The sequence below is a fragment of the Fukomys damarensis genome, unplaced genomic scaffold, assembly GCF_012274545.1.
Source record: "Fukomys damarensis isolate Sample0158 unplaced genomic scaffold, DMR_v1.0_HiC HiC_scaffold_15, whole genome shotgun sequence".
NCBI classification, from domain to species: domain Eukaryota; kingdom Metazoa; phylum Chordata; class Mammalia; order Rodentia; family Bathyergidae; genus Fukomys; species Fukomys damarensis.
The window spans coordinates 13,915,320-13,940,201 of record NW_022900927.1 but is presented as its reverse complement, the minus strand read 5'-3'; the positions used below and the strand labels follow the sequence as shown (position 1 = coordinate 13,940,201).

The following is a 24,882-nucleotide window of genomic DNA, read 5'->3' as shown; positions in this document are numbered from 1 at the left end:
TCTTCTGTGGTGGCAAGGATGGTGCTGGGATGGTAGGGCAGAGAGGGCAGGAGGGGAGGGGAAGGAAGAGAAGGGAAAGGGGTCTCCAGTCCCCTCCTTCCCAACTGCAGGTCCCAGAACACGTTTCTTGAGTGTAGACAGAGCTGTAATGTCACCATCTCTGTTGTCTCCCGGCAGTGCAAAGCCACACATTACTGGGTAGGAGAAGACTACAGATTACATTTTGGGGCTGATAAAACAGGGATTCAAATCTCAGAAATTTTAACTCATCACATGCTATATGTGCTTGGTGCATTATCTAATGTAAAATAATATTTTCTCTTACAAACTAGTAAAAACCTATAACAAATAATTTATTTACATAAGCTAACATCTTTATTAGATCTTCTACATATTAATATTTCAACATATATACGTATAATTCATAAATTTACATTACATACAACAATTGACTATGTTAACTCTTCATGATACTTTGTGTATGTTCGTTGGGTGAAAATAGTAACTGAGTATGGATTTTAGCAGAAAATAAACAGTGTTTATAACTTTTCTATTGAGATTCATAAGAGTTCCCACTCAAGTTTCTTTATGCATTGCTTCTTTTTCTTTTTCCATTGCTGGCTGGGGAGTGTATGCAGGGTCTTGCATATTTGAGGCAAGTATTCTAACCCTGAACTAGACCCCCAGCCTAAGTTTCTTCTGTTTTTTCCCCCTACTTTATTGAAATAGAGTTGATGATTAAAAATAATATATATATATATATGTATGTATAAAACGTGTACAAGTTGATGACTTGATACATATGTGAAATATTTGCTATTATCAAGGTAATTAATATTCTCTCTCTCTCTCTCTCTCTGGTGCTGGGATTGAACCTAAGGCCTCCCATGCTCAGTAAGTGCTCTACCACTGAGCCACACCCCAGCAAGCCCATTGATTTTTTAAAATTTGGTACCAGGGATTGAACACAGGTCCTTGCACTTGCAAGGCAGACCCGGTGACACTGAGCTACATCCCCAGCCCCAACCCATTAATTTTCATAAACCAGGTTCAGGTTTTCAGGAAGGTGAAAACATGTTAGCCTCATTATAGGGAAACAGATATAATGAAAATAATAAAAATATAAGTGAGAGTTTCTAAATGTAGTTTTAGATACTATAAAACTTCTGAGTATAATCTTTTATTCTATAATTATATTATCTGATTTCTCATTTTTAACCCTAGACTGATTCTTAAAATGCTGACAGTTCATCATGCCAATGTAAACCTGTCAACAGTTGGACTAAAGGCTTTAGATCTCCTCTTAACTTCAGGTAATGCACTAATGTATTTTTAATGTTGACTCAATTAAAAATATTTAAAATTTATTAAATATGTTTTAATTTTACTGGAACAATAGCATAAGTAAGCTGAGTATCAGTTATTTACAAAATTTTTTTGTTTCGATCTTCTCTGATCTCTTTTCTCTATACATTATCTCTCAAAATTCCCACTCAATATCTTGGTTTTATATTATTACTATTTTTATTTGAGACAGGGTCGTGCTGTGTAGTTCATGCTGCCCTTGAACTCAAACTGGTCTTGAACTCACAGCGATCCTCCTTCTTCAGCCTCTCAAGCGCTGGGATTACAGGTGTTCACCACCGCCACACCCTGCTGTTGTCTTGGTTTTAAGCCTTACCTTATATAGTCTTCCCAAATTTTTATTCCTAACCCTGGCTTTGCTCATAAAATGTGGTCCCGTATTTCCTTTATCACTAGCTTGGTGGCCAGCCGTGCCCTTGCCATTATTATATCTCTCTTCATGTACATCTTTAATGTGTTTTCTGTCATATGTGCTCTAGGGTATGCTGTAATAACAATGTTGAAAAAGTAGACAGCACTGCTTCATGAATGCTTGCCAGATGTCAGAATTCACAAGTAAATAGCTTGCCTGCTTTTTGACACTTAATCCTCCCAACCCCCTTTGAGATGGGTGAGAAACCCTAAGGCAGAGGGGAGTTGCTTAAACTGCTAACTGCTAGAGCCAGGCTGTCATTGCACACGTAGGCTTCTTTGCCTGGGGGAACTTCTGCCTGGAGGATAAAGGACCTCTAAAAATACCGATGTGGTCAAAGGCTGTGGCCATTGTTCGACGGTCTCTGGAGGTCTTCAGGTGCTGAGAGGAAAGGTTCTGCTCCTTGGGGACCTAACCTGGAAGGACTGGGTGGAGTCTGCATCAGTGTAAGGGACAAGGTTTTGAGTTCAGAGAACTTTGGATGCAGAGTTGCAGAGGCCTTGGAGGTCAGTGTGAGAGGCTGGATGTGCGGTGGGGAGAATTATGGACTCGTGGGCTCTGCTAACGAAGGCTGTGCAGCAGAGAAGGATGAAGGAGAGTGAAGACTAGTGCATGAAGAAGAGCGGAAAGGTTGGAAGATGCCTGACATTCCAACACAGCCTTTTATTAAAATCATGCAATGTTATGTGCTAACCATTTTAACTATGATTTATTTTAAATCCTATGCTTGCGGACTGCTTCTCCTCTTCCTTCTTTTGCCCTCTCCCTCTTCTTCCTCTCCTCCCTCCTTCTCCCTCTTCTTTGTCTTCATCTCTATTCTCCATTTGGCAGTGGACAGGAAGATAAGGATTTATGAGTCTGAAAAAATTTTCACAACATTGGGATATATAAAAGTTGTAAATGTGAAGACATCTAGGGAATTTGACATGATGTGTTTGGAAAATATTGGTTAATTTCTCCCACATAACATTCTAAATTTTGAGCCAATGGGAAAGTTTTACATGAGTTTTAAAGTTTATTTTAGTTACTGTTAGAGGCAGATTTATGACTCATCATTTTTGTGTGGCTATTAAATAATTGCTTTAATAGTTATTGGTCATTGGGGTATTGGAGAATAGTAAGACGGATAAGGCACATTCTTACCACAAAGAAGTTCACACTCTAGCATTGCTGTTCAATGTTAACTTTTTTTTTCCTTTTTAATTTTTTTGAGACAGGGTCAGGGTCTCACGATGTAGTTCAGACTGCCCTGGAACTCACTATGTACTATGTAGCCCAGGCTGTTCTTGAACTCGCAGTGATCCTCTTGCCTCAGCCTCCCGAGTGCTGGGATTACAGGCACGCGCCACCATGCCTGGCTTCAACGTTAACTCTTGCAGTGATAAAAATGTTCTGTGTCTGGATTGTCCAGTACCATACTTGGGAGTCTATAACCTTTGAACATTTGAGATATGAGGATCTTAATTTTAATTTAACTTAATTTTAATTTAACTTAACTTTAATAAAGTTAAATTTGACTTTAATTTGACACATATGACTAGCAACTCTGTCAGGGGACAGACAGCATAGGCACCTTGAAGCATTGAGAGGAGTAATGACTGAAATTTAGTGAGAACAGTACTGTAACAGTAATATAGAGAATACTCCCATAGAAGAGGTGGTAGCCAACCTCACTTGTAGGAGTTAAGAGCGTGGACATTGCCTGACTGCATTTTAATCCATCCCTGCCTCTTATATGTTATTGGCAAAGTTCACCTTTCAGTGCCTCAGTCTTCTGATTGTTGAAAAAGTATTTACGGCCACCAGTCCTATTCCAGCACGTTCATTTTTGTTGACAGAATAGGCATTGTTTCTCAGATTATGGCAGGAATTTGTTAGGTACAGAAAAGGGCAGAGTATTCTACAGGAGTGCAAATGGAGAGTGTTGTTTAAAAAGCTTAGTGGTGAGCAAGAGTTCAGCATGTTTGAAGATGAAACAAGTGTGGAAGGATGTGAGGTTGCCGAGATCCATGTGGTCATTTTGCAAAGGATTGTGTTTGTCATATGAAGGAGAAGGAGAGGCCTCAGGAGGTGGCAGCAAGGGTGTTATAGAATCGTATTTGTATGTTAGAAATAGAATGCAGGGAGTGAGCTGTCTGGGTAGAGTTATGTGTGAAGCTGAGAAATTAAGACAGTGTATTTGCATTGTAGGTGAGATATGATAGGGTCCTAAGCATAGGAATAGAAGGACATTGTTAGGAAAAGCATTTTTGAGATATTTAGGAGATAACTCTTGGCACCGAGTTGATTTGTTGGTTCAGTGGATTACAAAGCAGAGAAGGGGGATGGAAGAAGGAAGAAACTTGGTAGTTTCTTTCTGAGAAACTATGGGTGATGTGTCACTCATGAAGACAGAGCTGAGAAGTAGTCTAGATCTGGGGATCTCATGGAATATTCAGAAGGTATTATTTAAAATTCAGGTAGAAACTTGTCTTAGGTGTTTAGTGCAAGAGGCGTAAGCTCTGTGTGTTTCCTGGGAATCAAAAATGATAAACTAAATTGGGAATTTATCTCACTCAGAAGGACCCTAGAGCTTAACAGAGCTAGCATTTGGAAAATTAAGTGGCCTATCAAAATAAAAGTATACAAATCAGTCATAGTCCTTATATAAAAAATCAATGCTCCAACTGTTATGACAGCTATTTACTAAGGATATTTTCTTCTCTTTAAAATAGGAAAAATCACACTGCTGATATTAGAAGAAGAAAGTGATATTTTCTTGTTAATTTTTGATGCCATGAGCACATTTTCAAGCAATGATGAGGTCCAGAAACTGGGATGCAAAGCTTTACATGTGCTGTTTGAGAGAGGTATTACAAATTTGTCAAATTTATACATACATACATATATAGGTATATATGGAAAGTGAAATATAATTATAACAAGAAAAAGATATTAAAATCATACTATTTGTTAATAAGTGAGAGCTGTCTGTCAAGAGTAAGTAATGAATTCAGAGATCTTGCCTGTCCCTGTGCAGTGAATTTCATTCATGGATTACGACTCATGCAAGTATAGTAGAATTTCTTTCATTGCTTTGCAAGGCATAAGCTTCTCTTTAAAAACTGGATTGTGTGATGTTAAGATAGAAAATATAAACCTGAAACCAAGTATAGGTTAAGTGTGGGTTTATGGTACTGAGTCATAAGGGGGGCGGTTAGAAATGCTGGAGGCTCGGCTTGAAGAACCAGGAGGCTCACGAAGTTTCCCTGAGGAAAAGGACTTGGACGGATGTCACAGGGTTGCACTGAGATTGCTAACAGTGATTACCAGGATTTTTAGAGCTGGTCGCAGTCTGTAATCACCTGGCTAGAGGAGGAAATGGGTCAGGAAAGTGAGCAGTTTGCCTGAGGGTGCATGCCAGTTGCAGTATTGGTTCTGAGATTCCCTTTTGCATCATTCCGAGAACCAGCTCTGCTGGGGCTCTGGATGAGAATGATTCAGGCAGGCTCTGCTGTCAACATTGCTTTGCCACGCTGGTTTCCCGCAGCTCTACAAACAGGTTAGAGCACGTGGTGTGATTCAATACCCCGCATGATTTCGAAAGGAACACACATTAAAGAAAAAGGGATGGGAAAGTGGATAAAGGGAAAAATAATAAAGCTAGGTTATGCTTACCATATGTAACCTTCTGTATATTTGCAAGGGGGTGGGCCAGAAATTTGGCTCTTTGAAAACAGATAAACATTGTTAGTTATAAAGTTTTTTGAGATAAAAGTAAACTCGGGAGAAGCAATCTGACTTGTGGGAGACCTGAGAGAATCCTCCCAGGGTTTCCCTGGGTGAGACAATACGTACACACATTTTGTAAAGAGTACATGTGTGTTTTGATGCAAGTCACCCTTTCGTAGTCAGAAAGTCATGTGCCTGGACCCAGGCCTGCAGTGAAGGACTTAGTAGAGAAGATAGTTTACTGAGAGCAAGGAGTGAGAGAACTTCATGTCTTCCAACACTGTTTTCTGGAAATGTAGCTTTGCAGCTGAACATTTGATAAGAATTGAGCAGGATGAAGTTTGAGGGTCTGTGGCTAACGGGCCTATAACCTTCAGTGTTGCAGTTCAAGGGCACCTTCTTGTTCTTGAGGAAGGATAATCACTGCCCTCACCAGCCTCTGGTGCCCATCCAGGACCTATGGAGGTGGACCAGGGCAGGATAAAAAGGAGAATCTTACCAGATGTGGTGCCGCATGCCTGTGGTCCTAGTGCTCTGGGAGGCTGGGGTAGGAGGATCACAAGTTTGAGCCCAAACTGGGTAACTCAGCAATTTTTTGAGATTTTGTCTCAAAAAAATTTTTTTTAAAAAGCTGGGTTGTATCTCAGTGTGATGATGTGAAGGCCATGGGTGTAATCTCCAGTAACAGCAGCAGCAGCAGCAGCAGCAAGAACAGCAACAAAAATCTTACTCAATTGAAAGATTGTCAGTGCAGAGGTGTGGAGAGCATTAGATTGTAAATATGAAGGAGAAATTTTCTGGTTTTCCCAGGAGACTTAGTAATAATAAAGTTATTTTATATATATATATATTTTTTTGTTTGTTTGTTTGTTTGTTTGTTTGTTTTTTGTTTTTTGTTTTTTGAGACAGGGTCTCACTATGTAGTTGAGACTGACCTGGAACTCACTGTGTAGTCCAGGCTGGTCTTGAACTCACAGTGATCCTCCTGCCTCAGCCTTCCAAGTGCTGGGATTACAGGTGTGTGCCACCATGCCTGGCCAATAAAGTTAATTTTAAAAAATTGGTTAATACAGTTAATTTCTAACGATTGAAAATATACTGTGGAAACTGCACTATACAATAAAGTATTTCCATAGTATCTCTCAATAATTAAAAGAAAGTAACCAATTTCATATTGTATTATGTGGGCATTTTAGTATCAAATTAAGAAAATTAATGTTGATCACAAAAAATGCTTCATTTTATAACATTTTTTTCATTTTCAAGCTAAGTAAACCAGACTTTTTTTATATATAAAAAGCACCAGGGATTGAACTCAGGACCTCGTGTTTGCCAGAAAAATGCTGTACTCCTGAGCTACATCCCTTGCCCTTTATATGTATATTTTGGGGTTCCTATCTAATGAAATAAACTTCGGGTGGAACTCACTTACTTGATCAAAAGACTTTATGAAAATTAATGATGACAGTTTTTGATCTCTGATAGAAAACCATGAAGACAGTGTTTCCAAGTGTAATTACTTGCCATTTGCTAAAGTTTGTGGCTTTTAAGCTGATACATTTGGCAGAACTGTCCTGTAAGTGTACTATTAGCCCCTTTCTTTTAAGTATTATTAATTTTCATTTCCAGTAGGCTGGCATTAAGTATTATGAATTTTCATTTCCATTGGTACTGGCTGTTTTTCCTCTAATAAATAATTATGTTTTTCCGACAATGTTTGCCAACTGGGACCTTTGCATTTCAAAGCATGATATAATTAATATAAGGCCAAAACAAAATTTTTCCATACCAATAGCTTATTTTCCCCATATAAAATTCTTAGGAAGGCTTTTTGCAGAAACATCTTTATTTGAGTATATTGCCTTTGCTGTGTCTTACACAACTATCATGAATCTAGTTTTGGATACGATGGATGCATTTTTTTAAGCTTCCTCAGTATTTTTTCTCTCCTTTCTCAGTTTCTGAAGAACAACTGACTGAATTTGTTGAGAACAAAGATTATATGATACTGCTAAATGCATTAAATACTTTCAGAGATGAAGAGGAAATCGTGCTTCATGTACTTTGCTGTTTACATTCCCTAGCGATTCCTTGTAAGTAGACTATAACGGGATTTCTTTCTGCGTAGGAAAAATTACAGTATCATCTCTCCTTTCTGAACATGTTTTGAAAACATTTTTATTGTCTAGCGACTTGCAGATGCTAAATTCATTTGTTTGTTAATTTAATTAATTTGTATTTATTGAGACTGTATTGCAGCTGGCCTTGGGCTTGGTGCCAGGGAATCATGAGTGGAAAATATGAGCATGTTCCTTGCCTTTTTAGGATTCAGGGCATGATGGGGGTACAGATAAATGCCTAGGTGGTTGCGGTGCATTGTTTCTAGAAGTGAGTCCAGATGAGGCCTGCGTGCCAGGGTCGGAGTAACTCACACCCAAATTCTATTCCTACAGCTAATAACTTCAGACTGGAAGGACAGTGTTCTAATTACAATCGTGTATTTTGTCTGTTCCGTTCCTAATTTGAGAATGCTTTGTCTTGTCCTTTATGAACTTTGTTTACATTAATTTCCATAGAAACCACACGTCACCTTTATCCCATAAAAGTCAGTGCCTGGGACTGTCCATCCAGTGCCTTCGATGGTGGTCCTGGCACCTCTTTTCTCTCCTAGTTCTGTCTCTTAGTGTATTTTTTTCTTAGGCCTGCATCGCACCTCTGGGCCGGTGGGGATTGCAGACTTAACTGCAGGAGTCTCTGGCAGTAAGGCAAGTGATGCAAAGAAACCTAGGCTTTGAGAATAGAGAGGAGGCAAGATTGCTTGGCAGAGACCTGAATGGTGGGAGAGGTTTGTGTGTGGGGATGAGTGAGACGAGACAAAAATGCCCGCAAGGTGACTGCTGTGGGTTAAAAGCTGCTGAAACGAGAGAGCAAAGTGCACCCAAAAGAAGAAAAGTTGAGGGCTTCTGAGCACACCCAGGTGTACATTCCCCGTCTGCATGCAGTCATGGATGGAATCAGGAGGAGGGCGTGTCAGTGTCGGTGGGTGAGGTGAAGGGAGCAGTGCGTTCAGGAGAGGCCTGGAAAGCCTCACAGAAGAGTTCGACCTTCAGTCTCCTTCTTGGCTAGCTTTTTCATGATGCTGAAATTTAGCCACTTTTTTTTTTTTCACATAAAAGTACAAATCAGGGGAAATTAGTTTGCAGTGCATGTTACCAGTCATGACTTGTGGACTAAAACATGCTCCAGATTCTGTTTTGTAGGTGTATGATAATGTTTCATATTTCATGTACTCCTTGTGCGGATTTGTACAAGATGTACATATGCATTTGCTTAGTAATATTTTCATCCTTGTACATATTGTTTTAAGGATTCAGGGAGTGAGATAATAGGAAAAGTGTATCCGGTGTGGAATATGTGTTCTGAACTTTCCGAAAGTGCTAGGACTCAGTATGTTTATATGCATGGCATGTGTACAATATGTTTGTTTAGTTTCAGATATGGGAATCAGTACAGCAGTCTGGGGATGTGGGGCCTCGCTGTAGCAGGCTCAAAACCCAATGCCCTTGTGAAAGAATGTCTTTGTGTGGTATTTATAAAACCGTAAGGTTTTCTTATCCACAGGAAATTAAACACTGGAAAGTAGAGGAGGCTGACCTTACTTCTCTGTTTCCTGAAGTCATCACTGCCTGCAAACTGAATATATTCTTCATTGTACTTTTCCTGGGTTATATTTATTCACTGTTTGCTTCTTTTGGCCTCGCTGTTTTTGAAATGCATTGTTTCCCACCCACGTTGGACATAGTTCCAGTTAAAATGTGTCGACTCATAATACAAAGGTCAAAGACAGTTGCAGCTAAAAATGAAGAAATCCAAGGTTTTAAACACTGACTCTAAATTAAAGGTTTGCCTTTCAATCTTAGAGCAAATCATGCCTGCACCTCTGCTGCAAAGCAGATGCTTGTTTTCACAGACTGTTTCCTTTCCTTGTTGCAAGTTTTTTTTTTTTTTTTAATTTGTGTTTTATTTTTTTCTGATACTGGGGATTGAACTCAGAACCTTGTGTTTGCAAGGCAGGTGCAGCGCCACTGAGCTAAATCCCTGGCCCTTGTGTTTTAAAATATAATTTAAACATTAACATATATTTTTGGGAAAACAGTTTCAGCCATGCTGAAAAAAGAAGGAAAGAAAAATGGTTTGCAGACTGAGTTTTTCTTCTTTTTCATTCAGAGATGTATTTTCTCCATGCAGGTTCACAACTCGCTCTCTTCACTGCATTTTTCCAGTGCCTTCTTTCTTCCCTTTCTATTTCACTTACATTTGTCCCTTAGTCGTGTATTTTGATGCTATAATTCCCTTCTCCCCTCCCCTGGAACTCCTCCATCTATCTAGACACCTTTAGGAGGCTTGATTTTCCTGCCTCCTACACTGGCTGTACTTTTGGAAGGGAGGAAATACATCTCAGCTGATTTGAGCAGTTCTGTTCTGTGACATAGTCTGGACTCTCCTTGTGGGTTGAAGGAAACAGCCAGTGCAAAAGCTGATATGAAATACGATGGATTCTTCGAAAATAGACCTTCAAATTTATTTTTAAAAAATTCTTTATATTTATATTTGTTAGTGTTTGTAAAATGGCCATTTTTAGACTTAGAGTCAATTTTTTTTCTTTGTTTTAAAATTTTAAGCCAAAAAATAAGATTAAAGAAAATTTCCCTCAATGCCAAAAATGAGTCCTATATTCCATTATATTAGCAATGAGTAGCATAATATTTTCATAACTCTTTGATATAACATGATACATAAGTTTAGAGTTGTAGGCATTATGCTGGTATGTTTTTGTAGGCGTATTTGTATTATCTTTTTTTCTGTTTTTGTTTTGGTACCAGGGATTGAACTCGGGCCCTTGCACTTGCGAGGCAGGCGCTGGCACCACTGAGCTAAATCCCTGGCCCTTTGTAGGCATATTTGAAAGGAGAAAATTCTTACTTTATAATAATTATGATTCCTTTACATTTAGGCAATAATGTTGAAGTCCTCATGAGTGGCAATGTCAGATGCTATAATATCGCTGTAGAAGCCATGAAAGCATTCCCTCTCAGTGAGAAAATTCAAGAAGTGAGTTGCTGCTTACTCCATAGGCTTACATTAGGTGAGTTATCATTCGTAACGTCCCATCACAGTCTATACGATGTGAGTCTGTATAGCATTTATATATTTACGTGTTGATGAATAAGTAGAATATTGACATGGAGTGCGTGGAATTATTTCAAAGCAGCAGATTATTTTATCACACATAGATGAAATTTTTAAAAGGAGTGGTGACAATAGATCTGTGGAATGTAAGAGAAGCTTTGATCTTATTATTTTTGGAAGAAGTGATTCTAAAGGGCTATTTTTATTGTTAGGTCTATACTTAAAATATAGTTCTATAACAATTGATATCTAAAAAGAACAAGTGTAATTTTATGTAGAAAATATGCAGCAGAGAGCCAAGAAGCACCTAACTTTAGTATTAATATGTCACTGGGGCTAGAGATGCTCCTTCTTGTCTCTTTTTTTTGTTGTTTTTGCTTTTTTGAGACAGGGGCTCACTATGTAGTTAAGGCTGTCCTGAAACTCACTATGTAGCCCAAGCTGGTCTCGAACTCACAGCGATCCTCTTGTCTCAGCCTCCCGAGTGCTGGGATTACAGGCGTGCGCCACCACACCTGGCCATTGTCTCTTCTTTATCTGTGAAGGTTATCACTCACCATCGTGTTATATTGATCAGTCTTTCCCATTTTGAATATACTTTTACTACATTTTCATGTTTCCTTAAAGTTGTACATGTGTGCTCACTTCTTTGTGTGTCATCAATGTTACATCATATTTTTTTTTTTTTTTTTTGGTACCGGGGATTTACCCCAGCCCCTGAATTTTGTTTTACACTACTGTGCTGACCACCTGTGTTGCTATGGAAACATAAGACTGAGTATTTACTTTCAAATATTCCTTTGCTTTTGGTGCTTTCTTTTTTTTTGGTACCGGGGATTGAACTCTGGTCCTTGCTCTTGTGAGGCAGGCCACCGAACCGCTGAGCTAAATCCCGGCCCTGCTTTTGGTGCTTTCTACTTTGTGAAAGGTACAATCTTACCTTGTATCCATTTTTGATAGGGTGGTCTTTTAAAAAATTGATTCGTAGATTCTGGGTAATAATGTTTTGGTTAGTGGAAAACATCTCTTGATTTGTAGCCTGTCCTGTCGCCATCTTTATAGTGGCTTTTGTCAAACGGTTAAATTTAATAATCAATTGCTTTGTGATTTATTTTTATTGGTATGCATATTGTTGAAAAAAAATCCTTTTTCTAAGGTGATAAATATATTCGATGTTTTCTCTGAGCTTTTCTCTTTAAAGCATTGTGATTAATTTTTTTGGGTAAAGATTTCAATTACTCTTTTTTCCTGTTTTAATATGGATAGTTAGTTACCATCACAGTACAGTGTAGTATATGGTCCTCCCATGTCCCGGTGGTGTGGGATACTACGTATGTTTCTGTTCTTGCTGTTCTTTTGATTGACGTGATCTGTCTGGATCAGTATTGTACTGTTTCAATCACTGTAGCTCTGGAAGACTGATATCTGATAACCTAGTGGGTCAGGTCATCTTGTGGTAACACCTCTCAGCTTTCTTTCTTGGGTCTTTTTTATTCCATACGAATTTTAGAATCTACTTGTCCCTATTCAGAACCCCGAAGGAATTTTGACTAAAGATGTACAAATCACAGATCAATTTAGGAAGGAAGGACATGTTTACATTCTAATTTATTCCATAAAAGTCTCATACATGTTTGTCAGTTATTTTGGGATACTTTAGCTCTTGTTATCATTGTAAATGATATCTTTTTTTAAAATTATAGTTTTCAACTGTAATTGCGTGAAGAAGTGGAGGCAATTCTTTGTCTGACTTCTTCCTTTCCACTCCCAATAGCCTGTATTTCATTTCCTGTCTTCCTGCATGGCCCAGGATTACTAGGATAAGGCTGAATAGAAGCAGTAGTAAGTATCCCTGTGTCATTCTTGGTTTTAAAGAGAAAGCTTCCAGCATTCTATCATTCTGAATGATGCTTGTTATAATTTTTTAAAAAAACTTTTACAACTTGTCTTACTTGTTTTGTAACAAGTAGAATTAATCAAGCTGAGACATTTCTGTCTGGGGGTGAGCCGAAGCGAGCACACGCTTAGCTTGCCCAAGGGCCTCAGTTAAATCTCCACCGCCTAAATAAATAAACAAATAAAGAAATAAAAGGATATTTCCTTCTGTTTCTGATTTGCTTTTACTTTTACATGTGGACTTTAAAAAAAATCACAGATGAACAGTGAATTTTGTCAACTATCTAAAAACATTAAGACTTTTTTCTTTTGATAATGTGGAATTTAAATCTATGGGCTTTTTGATATGAAGCCACCTTGTACTCCTATGATAAATTTGGCCTGATCACTTATTAGATTTTTAAAAGTAAATTTCTGAAAATCTTCTTTTGTACTTACAGTTCTGCTGTTTGACCGCCTTTTGTTGACTGTTTTCCCCTTTCACCTTATTTTCTTTTAAAATAATTTCTTTAATTCTTTTAAAATTTCTTTAATCATTAGTACATAGTTGCATCGTATTCTGTGTCTGACGCTGTTTCAGTGCACACCAGTGGTACAGCTTGATAGGTCCCTTTCATCAGGGTGTACATGCATGTCACACTCTCAGGGCCCCTTGGCTCCTGTGCCCTGTCCCCTTCCTCCTCTCTGAGTCCCTCAATACATTCATGTTGTCTCTCTGTCTCTCTTTCTTTTTTCTTTCCACATATGAGAGAAAACATATGATATTTTTCTTTTTGAATCTGGCCTCTTTCATATAGCACACTCTCCAGTGTCATCCACTTTCCTGAAAACATCAAGAGTTCGTTCTTTACAGCTGAATAATGCTCCATTTTGTGTATGTGTACACACGCACACACACACACACACACATGCCACATTTTCTTTATCCATTTATTCATTCACGGGCTTCTAGACTGATTCAATAGCTGAGCTCTTGGGAGTGTGTTTAATATCTGAGCATCCTAAAGACCAAATTGCAGCTGCTCCTCTAGAGATGTTTGCCGGGAAGCAGAATACAAGGCTGACACGAAGGTGCCGTGTGACCTTGTTAGGACCCAAGCTCAATGCGGGAGGGAGACTGGCTGGCCTCCCCTGTCTCACGCAGTGTGAGGAGACTCTACTGATTGCAGGGGCAGAATTCTTGCTTTTCTGCAAGGCTACTCCAGCTTGTCCATTTGCTCCCAAGTCAGTTCTTGTTTCAGCTCCCTGTTGCACTCTGCTCCAACACATGCACAGCTTGATTTCTTTTATGTTTTTATATGGGGGTCAAAGCATTACCAAGTGTGCAGTGGGTGAACAATAAGGATCATTAGTATTTAGAAGTTGGTTCTGATGATCTTTCCTATGAAGATCACTGGTGATATTTTGTGCAAAATTAGGATTTTTGGAATAAGCATTTAGCTTTTCATCATTACAACTTTGGTGACAAATCATCATTCATTTGAAAAAAACCCCTAATTTTTATGATCTTATTCTAACAACTTACATTTCACTTCTAGAGTCGTGATTGTATAACTTGGGAGCTTTAGTGTTAGGAAATTTTCTAGGTAGATTTAATTAAAATGAATTTTTAAAAATAGAATTAGAATCAGGTATGTAGCCCAGTGGTTCTGTGCCTGACTGGCAAGCACAAGGACCTGAGTTTGATCCCTAGTACCCCCCCCCCAAAGAATTATATTTTTTATGCAATGCTTCAGCTTATTATTTCTTTCATAAGTTTTTATTTGATGATAAAACTGTCTTAATATTTGCAGACTTTTTTCATAGTTTCTGACAGTTTCATATGTATATATATATATCTGTACTTTTTTGATCCATAAAATGATCCTGGGAGCTGGGATTTTGGTATTATGATCACATTAACATACGAAAACCTGTGGCTTAGGAAATGTGAAGGTGTGGTGCTTTTCCACAGTAAGATGACAATAGATAATGACAATGTACTGTACACATCAGAAAGCTAACAGATAGAAGTTTGGATATTTTTAGCATGAAGAAATGAGGAAATGCTGGGTGTGTGGCATACACCTGTGATCCCAGCATTTTGGAGGCTGAGGCAGGAGGATTGTGAATTTAAGATCAGCCTGGACTACATAGTGAGTTGAGAGACAGCCTGCATGATACTGTATAGAAAGACCCTGTCTCGGAAACTAACAAGAATCTAATGTGTACATTCTCTTCCCAGGAATATTTAGATTTTTTTGAGGGTTTGTTAAAATGCTCAGATGGTTGGGTACAAAAAGCTATGAGACTATTTCCCTGGGTGGGTTCAAGGTGGTGAAATATTTTTTTTTCCTAAAATCTCAAGGTATGCCAGATCAAATAGTAAGCAGGGTAAAGAGTTTGCCAAGAGGCACATATTTCTTTAACTGAAAAGCATGTTTCAACAAAAGGATTAATTTTTTTTTTTTTTTGTTACCAGGGATTGAACTCAGGTGCCTGTGCTTGCAAGGCAGGCCACCGAACCGCTGAGCTAAATCCTCGGCCCAAAAGGATTAATTTTTGAAAGAGTTTTTACAAAAAGATAAATATCTTTTAGAAGGAAAGAAAATTAAGTTATTTCATGAGTGGGTACTGCAGTGCCGTGGAGAGAGGACATCTCATTATTTTTATAGAATGCTGACAGGGGTTAGGGTCAAAGGCCACAAAGTTGAAATAACACATATATTTTCATTTTATAAGTAAGGTATGTAAATGACATCGTGGGCAAAACTTCAAACCTTATTCACTCACATGAAAATACTCTGATTCAAGTAAAGTAAATATATGTTTTTGTTTTTGGTTTTTTAGTTTTTTTTTGGTACGGGAGCTCAAACTCAGGTCCTTGCGCCTGTGAGGCAGGCGGTGGCACCACTCAGCAAATCCCTGGCCTAGTAAATATATGTTTTAATGTCATTAAGATGGTCTTACCTACTCAAATTTTTTGATTTAAATGCCGTCATATATATATTAGAGACAATGTAAGTCCCAACGGTGAGAATTTAGCTAGTGTCTCATTTTTTTTCTAGGTAATTTCTTCAACATCCTGGTGTTAAATGAGGTGCATGCTTTTGTGGTGAAAGCCTTGTGGCAGTATCCGGAGAATGCAGTGCTACAGATCTCGGCACTTGGCTGTTTAGCGCTTCTCAGTAAGTAGCTGGTGCTGGATATCGAATCCAGGGCCTCGTGCATGCTAGGCAAGTGTCCTACTACTGAGTCACACCGTAAGCCTACAAGAAAAATTCTCATGGGTGCATTTGATGTTGAATGTTAATATTATAAAAAGGGGGTTGCATGCAGAGAAGCAAGCATTAAATGCTGTTTCTGTTCCAATGTAATTCATTTTCCAACAGAGGATATTTTCTAGAGAACTAGGAATTATGAGGTCCTTGCTCATACAGAGTTTTGTTTGACATCATTGGTTTCATTTTCTTCATCGGGTTGCTAATCTTTTAAAATAATCCTCTTCTAGTTGATTACTTTTTTTGGTACTTTCTTCACTTTATCATTTATCTGTATGGAATAGGAGTATTCATTAAAAATCGCTTTATAATTAACTGAGCCTGCCACTAAAGAATACCTTCTCTGGGGGCTGGGATTTAGCTCAGTGCTTCCGCTGCCTGCCTCGCAAGTGCAAGGACCTGAGTTCGATCCCCAGTACCCCCCCAAAAAAAAGAAAAAGAAAAAATCTTCTCTGTTGATAAACATTTCAAAATACGGATTTAGAATGCTTATTCAAACTGCCGGTGAATTATATGTATGTAAGATATGTATTTATTTTTAATTTTTTTTCAAGCTGAGACCATTTTCTTAAATCAAGACTTAGAGGAGAAGGATGAGAACCAGGAGAATGAGGAAGAGGAGAAGGAGGGAGATAAGCTGTTCTGGCTGGAGGCCTGTTACAGGGCCTTAACATGGCACAAGAAGAATAAACACGTGCAGGTTGGCCTCTCATAAATAGCCGTTATTCACAATTATGGTTTCCGGTCATTTCTGTGTTGACAAGTTTCTTTTTCTCCTCCTCCATGCAGGAGGCTGCATGCTGGGCACTAAACAATCTCCTTATGTACCAACGCAGTTTACACCAGAAGATCGGGGATGAAGACGGCCAGTCAGTAGTTCCAAAGTTATACTTCCAAAGCTTTCAGTTATATTTTTAATCAATACATATCAAATACCTCAATGATAGCTTTCAGCATTAGAAATATTTCTGGTGTAGATGTGTATGCCTTAATTGTTGCTGTGTATTAGCGATGAATATATCATAGTTTAATCTCTTGGCTTTTAATAGTTAGAAAAGGTGGTGTGCGTGAGTTACTTATTATTGGCAGTTGAGTTGTTCAGTGAGCTGTGAATCATAGAGAAGGATCAGTTTGCGGCTGACCACGGGAAGATGCCCCACTCCCTCATTTCAGGAACCCCAAACTGTGTGTGACTCCCTTTGCCGCGGTGACTAGCCAGCAAGAGTCAGGAATTAGAGCTGGTTAGAAACCTCCCACTGTGTGGTCTCACCTGATGTGGCAGGATTGCTCTGCCTTCTCCTGGGAAGGTTGAAGCTGTCGGGGGTGAGGAGACTTTGAACAGCGGCTATGCAAGTTCCCTAAGACCGCCTTCCTCCCTCATTCAGACTATAATGGGGAGTTTCCTGTACATCAGAGTGGCTTCTCATCGTGCCCTTCCACTTTCTGTGGCAGCTGCTGATACCTGTGCCTTTCTCTGCCTTTCCTCTGGGGCTTAAGATACAAACCACTCACTCTGGAAACTCACACTGTGATATTCGACATCTCAAATCCTGACAGCCTATTTGCATAATGATGCAGTGCCAATAAGAAGGGAATTAGTGAAACAGATGCTGTTTAATTAAACATTTCCATTTTGAGCAAAAGTAATTCTTTTGAAAACTACATGTTAAATCAGCCTCAGAATAATCCCACAATGGTCAGGCTTTTTCAAGAGATTAGGTTAAGACAGATTCATGTTGCAGTTTATAAATTACAGTTTATTGTACATCTATTTTTCAGTGTTTGTAGGAGAGTCTTAAAATAATATTAAAAGAAAATATATCTATGAACATACATTTGTTTCCTTATGATTTTTAATTTTTAGTTTCTTCTTTCTCTTCCCATTATCCTATTTTACTCACATCACCTTTTTCCTCCAAGCACCTTTTTAATGTATCTGCTGAGCATTTTTATTGTTTGTCATCTTTTGAAGAAATACAAAAATATTAATTTTTCAGTAATTTTTTTTTTGGCACTGGGAATCAAACCCGGGAACTTGCGCTTGCGAGGCTGGCGGCGGAACCACTAAGCTAAATCCCCGGCCCTGGAAATATTAATTTCTTAGCATTCATCCTTGCACGTGGAGGTGACATAAAGTATTATTTACAAGTACTGCCCTCATTGGGATTAGAGTCATCAGATAGCAGTGAAGTTTTCACGCTGACCCCTGACGTCACGGTTGCGTCTCTCGAAGGTTCCCGGTGCACAAGGAGGTGATGTTGGCCATGCTCATGCACTCTTCATCGCGGGAGGTCCTGCGGGCCTCGGCGGCTGCGCTGTCCACACTCTTAGAACAAAACGGTAAGGGGAGCTTCACATTTTTAGATAACACACACAGTGCTGTGTTTTCTTATGAAAGCTGTGTATTGTGAAGAATTCAAATGTGTGGATGTGAAACTGACATACGGATGTGCTGAGGTACAGGTAAAGGATAGAGAATAAAATAAGTGCCTGGACGTGTGTTCTTCTGGGCTTCTATATATCTACTCACACGTGACATATGCAATATATTTTATCTTATTTTGCAGAAATCGGATCATGTTATACCCTTATTAAAAATCATATTGTATATTTTCATGTTGATAAATTTATATTTTTAACATTATCATTTTTAACAGTTGTGTGGTTTTTCCTGTTTGCCTGTAGCTTGTTTTATAGAAATCTCTTCATTGCTGGACTTTTAGCTTATGCCTAGTGGGATTTTTTTGGATCCTATAGTAAACACGAAAGGATTGCTCTTTTTTTTCCTGTTATTTTCTTAACAAGACCTTATAGAAATGCACCTGGGTGGAGAAATAAATCACCATTTTAAAAATCTATCCAGTATGATATTTTTGTGCTACAATTTTTCTTAAAAACGATCCTCTATGTGCAATTCTTGTAAGTGTTTCAGTGAAGCAGGATTAAAAAGAAAAAAAGGGGTCATACATGTTTGGGAGGACCCTTGAGGTTTAAGATCATGGCTCAGGCTGCTCAGACTCCTGCCCCACAATCAGGAAATACTGCCCGAAAACACTGGGGGAAAACTCATCATAAAAGCATGGGAACTTGGCAGCTTTTACAGCGTATTTTTAGAGAGCGAAACATGGGAAAAAACATCGAAAGATCCATATTGAGAACAGTGCACATGCCAGCTTTTAGTAGAGGATCTGGGTGGAGGGAAAGATATCTCATGCACAGTCAAATCAAGAGGAAAATGGTCCTTCCTCCTCCTTCTTTCTCACCCCATCTCTCTGATCGTAGTTTAATAAGAGGCTTGGAGTGACAAGGTCCCTGAAAGTCAGACAGGGCTTGCCTTCAGGGTAATGAATCAGAGCAGGCAGGGTGGGAAAGGCAATGGTTATTCTTGCATCTCCAGTATTTTACTGTGCAGTTAAAGAGGCCCGGACAGAGATTTCATTCCAGAAAATGAAACCTGGACTTTTGACGCTTCTGTGCTTTCTTACAGTGGAGGCAGTGGTTTTTGTGTATGAACAGTTGAGTGTTTGCGTTTTTTTGTTTTGTTTTGTGTTTTAGTATTTTGAGACAGGTCTCAAAGTTCAGGCTGACCTTGGACTTACTGTGTAGCCCAGGCTGGCCTTAAACTAGTGGCAGTCCTACTGCCTCAGCCTCCCAAGTGCTAGGATTTCAGGTGCTAGGATTTCACCATGTCTAGTTGGACATGTTGGTTCTATAATTCTTAGCAGTCTGGCAAAATCTCTACTAATAGGCAAACAAAACAACCATACTTTTGTGAGATTTGGACTGCTTCTTATTATGGTATTAAACATTAGTGATGTTCAGACTGAATCGATGTATATCTTCAAAATCAGTTCTCTGCTCTTTCTAGTATTATTTGGATAGCGGGCAAATGTGTACAATGTCTTGTGACTTTATGATGCGATTTCTTCCTAGTGTGGTATTTGCAATACAAGTCATACATTGGGTTACTCTTTAGAATGGTGCTTTTTATTTTATTTATTTATTTATTTATTGCTTTTTTTTTTGAGATAGGATCTCACTATGTAGTTGAAACTGGCCTGGAACTCACTGTGTAGCCCAGGCTGTTCTCGAAATCACAGCAATCCTCCTGCCTCAGCCTCCGGAGTGCTGGGATTACATGCTTGCGCCCCCATGCCCGGCAGAATGGTGCTTTTTAAAGTACGGTCGCTGGACCAGTAGCATTTCCTGGGAACTTTCTTAAAAAATGTAAATTCTGGAGCCCCACACAAACCTAAGGAATGTGATAAACTTTGAAGTCAGTACCCAATAACCTGTCTTGTAACAAACATTCCAAGTAAATCTGATGCATACTAAAAGTATGCACCACTGGTCTAGAATAATGTTTATCTTTTAAAATATCTCCTTGGTTAGACTCTATTCACTTTGGGAGAGTTACAACTTCTGATGTGATCAAACCAAGTAACCAACTCCTTATATATTGACATGGGACATTGTGGTTGTTTTAAAAAGATATTACTTTTGAGGTTTGGCATTCTTTTGGAATGTTTTGATCACTTTGATTTATTTCTGTATTTTGTTCTGCCTTTTCTTTTTGAGATTGACCTTTTTTTTTTCTTTTTTTTAAGAGAGTGCGGAAATTGAAACTTTCCAATTTTCCTTCTCTGACGCTTTCAGAGTATTGAATTGCAGTATATACTGTTGGAATTTATATTTATGTAGAGACTTCAAGACAATTGGTACATATATGAAAACTTCAAAGCAATAGATTATATTTAGTAAAGTTTTTTTTGCAAAAGGAAAATTAGTATGCAATGCTTCTTCTAGAATATGGTTGTTTTGTGCATGTAGGGTACACTGAGTTGTCAGACATGTCTCTGTCTACTTAAGCTTTGCCAGCAAATGAAACTGTTTTTGCTTCAGTGTCATGCTTCCTGTCCTTTTGCACATAATGGCGTATGTAGAAATAGCATGTTTCCACTTTCCACCGTGGTAAATGGACAGAGTAGCTCACAACAACCCAAATGTGAACCTCAACAAAAAACTTACAAATGTGAAAGTACAGAGAATATGTAAATATTAAAGAAATAGACATTAACCTCTAATTTGCCAAGGAGATATATATATATATATTTGTGCATACGCTCTCCTAAGATGTTAGACCATCTTAATATTCTATATCTTATTGCAAAATTATGAAAATGTGCTTTCATTTTTACGGGTAACCTCAAAAAATATCTTGCAGTCAAAGTCAGAAAAATCCTGCTGTCTAAAGGAATATACCTGAATGTCCTGGAATTAATGCAGAGGCATATCCAATCTCCAGAAGTGGCTGAAAGTGGCTGTCAAATGCTAAATCATCTCTTTGATGGAAGGTAATATAGACTGTGAAACTCATGCAGAGTACATAGTAATCAGGTAGACTATTACTATTTTAAGCACGTCTCTAAGAATGAAAAGAAAAAACAAAGCATTTGAAGCATGAAATTTTTGCTGTGTCATCTCACATTGCTGACATTATAGACTTACTTTGTTTCAATAGTAAAAGGAATTGTAGAGATTAGAAATATGATGAAGGTTTGTTTTTGTGTTTTATGTGTGATGTTGATCAGGATTCAAAAATGATAATTATGCAGCATGAATGACAAGTGTTTAAAATTATTGTGTGTGAAAGACAAAATGTCAAAATTAGCTTGCAGTTTCTAACTGTTGCTTTGTTATACTAAGCACATTATCTATTATTATTTCTTCATTTGAATTAACTTTGGCATCTTTTCCTGCTCTCACCCTTTCTTGGCTGTGGGAGCTTTTCTTCACCTCTAGTTCACGGCCAGCACAGTTAAGATCTGTCTGTTTAGCAGCACAGCCCTGGTCAGATCTTTTCATCGGTGACGGAGGATGGTAGGGTAGGACTACTAGCTTTAAAAAAACAGTTTAAGACACTCAGACTGAACCAATCCAGCAGATGCCTCCTATGGGAGTTATTCAATACCTTTTGCAGTCTATTAATTTAAAAAATGTAACAACTTTGGCATTGTCTTAGTAAATGTGAAATAAAGAAAGGTTTATGGGAAGCTGTCATGGATAACAAAGAAATACAGGAGTGACTGGCACAGATGTGTCAATGAAAACTGGTTTTGTGTCTTGGCTCTGCCACTAATTTTAACAGAGTGTTTGATTGCTAAAGTTCAAGTTCCTCGTCTACAAAAAGAAATCATAATAACAACCTCATAAGTTTTATGTTTATGATATAAGGATGAAATACATTAACTTTTATAGAAGGATTGATATATTGCCTCGTATCTTTTAACTACTACTATTATTACTCTTAAGTGCAAGTGAATGAGGTACATGTAGCATGATAAATTGTTTTTTTGTTGTTTTTGCATGATAAATTGTGTGTGGCATAGCCTCAGGCTTGTAAAGAGTGCAGTTACAGTGTTTTTACTATAAGTCTAGCTAATCTGTTTAAGTTTACATAAAGCATATCTCTAAATTCTATTTCTCCTGTTTACATGTTGCCTTTGAACATTTCAATGAAACATTTGTCTTACATGTTGATTTTCCTGGTTGCTGGAATTGTGTGTCCCCTCATAAATGATGCAAAAATCTTACAAAGGAGAAAATACACTAGGGCTTAGGCTTCTGTGGGTTCTTGACAAGCCATTTCATGTGTCTGGTAGTTTTCTCTCCTAAGTTAAATGTCTGTTGTTCTAATCTTAGAGATTGACAGTTAGCCCTAACAATGAGGTGTCCCTCCAAATGCTCACCATTTAATTGAGGAGAGTGATGAGCAAACAGATAATTGTATTCTGTGTGATACTGCAAAGGCTGTGGTGTGTAAAAGTCACAGTGAGAAGAGCATGGTGAACCCAGCTGGCGTTGCCAATGGGCAGACTCCAAAGAAAGGCAGTGTGCAACCTGGGCTTTCGGTGGCAAAGAAGGAATACTGTATTGCAACGGCTGTGAAACTGTGCCAAGCAATGACACAGCTCTGTTAGCACAAGTTTCAGTGAACATGGCACAGTGCAAAACAACGACTGTTTTTGATAACTTAATAGTAGCTATTAAAATCTTGACAAGTGAGATTTTCTCATCTTAATGCAAGCTAAAATGAATTAAGAATGTCACACAAAAAGTCCAGAGATGTTAGTCTGGGGTGTGAGATAAAGGAATTTTGTCTGGGGTCAGACAGGTTGGGGTACTGGCCATGACTCTGGCATCTTCTAGTTAAAGGACTTTGTTTTTTATCCTTTGACCACCTCTGTGGAAAACAGGGATAATAATATCTGTCTTTTGGGTGCTGCCAATGACCTATATGTAGATAAGAAGAAACTTGCTGTTTTTATGAAATCTAAGTAAAAGAATTCTCAGGTTACTATGAATTTTCCTTCTTCAGGTCAAAATTTAACTAAACAACTAAACTTTCATATGGTCAAATGACTGAATTCAAACACACTTTCCTGGTGGAATATGTTGGTCCTGTTTTCTTGCATTTGTTTTAATCTGGCATTTGAATGGTTGAATCCAATTGTATCTTTAATAAACATGCAGATTTTCTCTCTCCAGCAATACTTCCCTGGATACAATGGCAACATTGGTCCCCAACATAATAACAGTTATGAAAAGTCATGAAATGTCATTGTCAGTGCAGCTGGAGGCACTGCGAGCCCTGTTACATTTTATAGTGCCAGGTAAGTGATGAAATCGGTTATGCAAAGAGATAGCAGATTGAATGGATTTTGAACTTGACATGAAATAGCAACTTTCTAATCAAATCTAAAAGGACTAGTCTGACAACCAAATGCAAAACCCTCTGCTGAGCCTACAGTAGAAGCTGAACGATGATGTAAAAGAGCCACTGAGATTAGATCATAACAGAAGTCCACAAGAGTATTCAATATAAGAAATAGCTACAGTAAAATACAGAGCTTTTTATCTCTAGGGTGACTGTTCACTTCTGATATTTCATTTCAGTTTTTGTTGTTATGACCCAAGTTCAAGTTCAAGCCATACTTTTCCTTGCCTGAACTGTAAATGGTAGCTAACTTTCGTACCTCGTTTCTGGCTTTATTTCAGTCCTTCTTTTACTCTGTGGTTAGGTTGATTTTTCTCCAGTGTAACTCTGGGGTGTTACTCACTAACCTCAGTGGCTCCTCCTCCCCCTTTACCTCCTCCTTACATTTGTTGTTACCTTACGTGTCCTCCAAAGCTCATTTAAAACACCTACTTCTGTATTCTGGCAACACGTATTTATCAAAGTGCCTCTGATGTTCTGACCACTGTGCTGCTGCTACAGCTTGAAAAATGAAAAGAGACGCATGAGTGTAGCACTACGGGGGCTTAGCAGTGCCTGGGCACGTCCGTTGTCAGTTATGAGACAGTGAGGGGGCTATTCAAGATATATGTGTACAGGAGAATGTTAATGGAGGCACAGATCATTTGTTCAGTGGACGAGGTCAGACTGTGATATTTGAGATTGAAGGATGAGGAGGATGCGCTAGCAGAAGGAATAAAAGGACCTTACAAGGTGAAGAAGAAAGGGCTGTCGTCTAGGGCGAGAGAAGAGAGCAAGGAGAGGAGGGCTTGGGGGTGGGTATGGAGGGACAGATGGAGGCTGAAAGTGATGGATTTGAAATGCAGTGTTGAGGGATTTGTGCTTATTAAATAGGAGTCAACTCAACTTCATTAGAGGAGCTTAAAACTCATAGTGTTGTGACCACGTGTGCAGTTTACTGCAGTGGCACCAAGGTGTGGAAGGTGACAGGCAGGGAGAGAAGTGGAGGGACCTTAGGTTGGGGTCATTGGTAGTCAAGTGAGACACGGTAGGGGCCCTGGAAACACACAGGAGAGGGCAAGTTTGAGGGGCAGTTAGCTTTATCTGATATGACATTATGATCGCTAAATGTAAAGGATGATAATACCTTTTCTTTTTTCTTCTATAAAATTCCCAATTTTTTGAAGTTCTGGTTTTTTCCTTCTGAAATGAAATCTCCTTAAATCTGTCATTTTATGTGGTTTTATATATATTTTATAATTCTGAGAATAAGCTGTCCTTATTATCAAATA

General features: G+C 38.5%; 1 protein-coding gene across 3 annotated transcripts in view; it reads left to right on the top strand.

Moving 5' to 3' along the window:
* The window catches only part of Lrrk2 (leucine rich repeat kinase 2), a 139,795-nt gene that overhangs the window by 6,434 nt on the left and 108,479 nt on the right, over nucleotides 1-24,882 (top strand). For 2 of the 3 annotated variants that reach the window (XM_010615431.1, XM_010615429.1), the window contains exons 4-13: nucleotides 1,225-1,313; nucleotides 4,492-4,626; nucleotides 7,447-7,581; nucleotides 10,503-10,634; nucleotides 15,622-15,741; nucleotides 16,389-16,534; nucleotides 16,624-16,703; nucleotides 18,068-18,174; nucleotides 21,059-21,188; nucleotides 23,383-23,507. In XM_010615431.1, the coding sequence (XP_010613733.1) occupies nucleotides 1,225-1,313; nucleotides 4,492-4,626; nucleotides 7,447-7,581; nucleotides 10,503-10,634; nucleotides 15,622-15,741; nucleotides 16,389-16,534; nucleotides 16,624-16,703; nucleotides 18,068-18,174; nucleotides 21,059-21,188; nucleotides 23,383-23,507 (1,199 nt within the window). The remainder of the gene's footprint in view (nucleotides 1-1,224; nucleotides 1,314-4,491; nucleotides 4,627-7,446; nucleotides 7,582-10,502; nucleotides 10,635-15,621; nucleotides 15,742-16,388; nucleotides 16,535-16,623; nucleotides 16,704-18,067; nucleotides 18,175-21,058; nucleotides 21,189-23,382; nucleotides 23,508-24,882) is intronic. The other variant, XM_010615430.1, reaches the window with a different exon arrangement.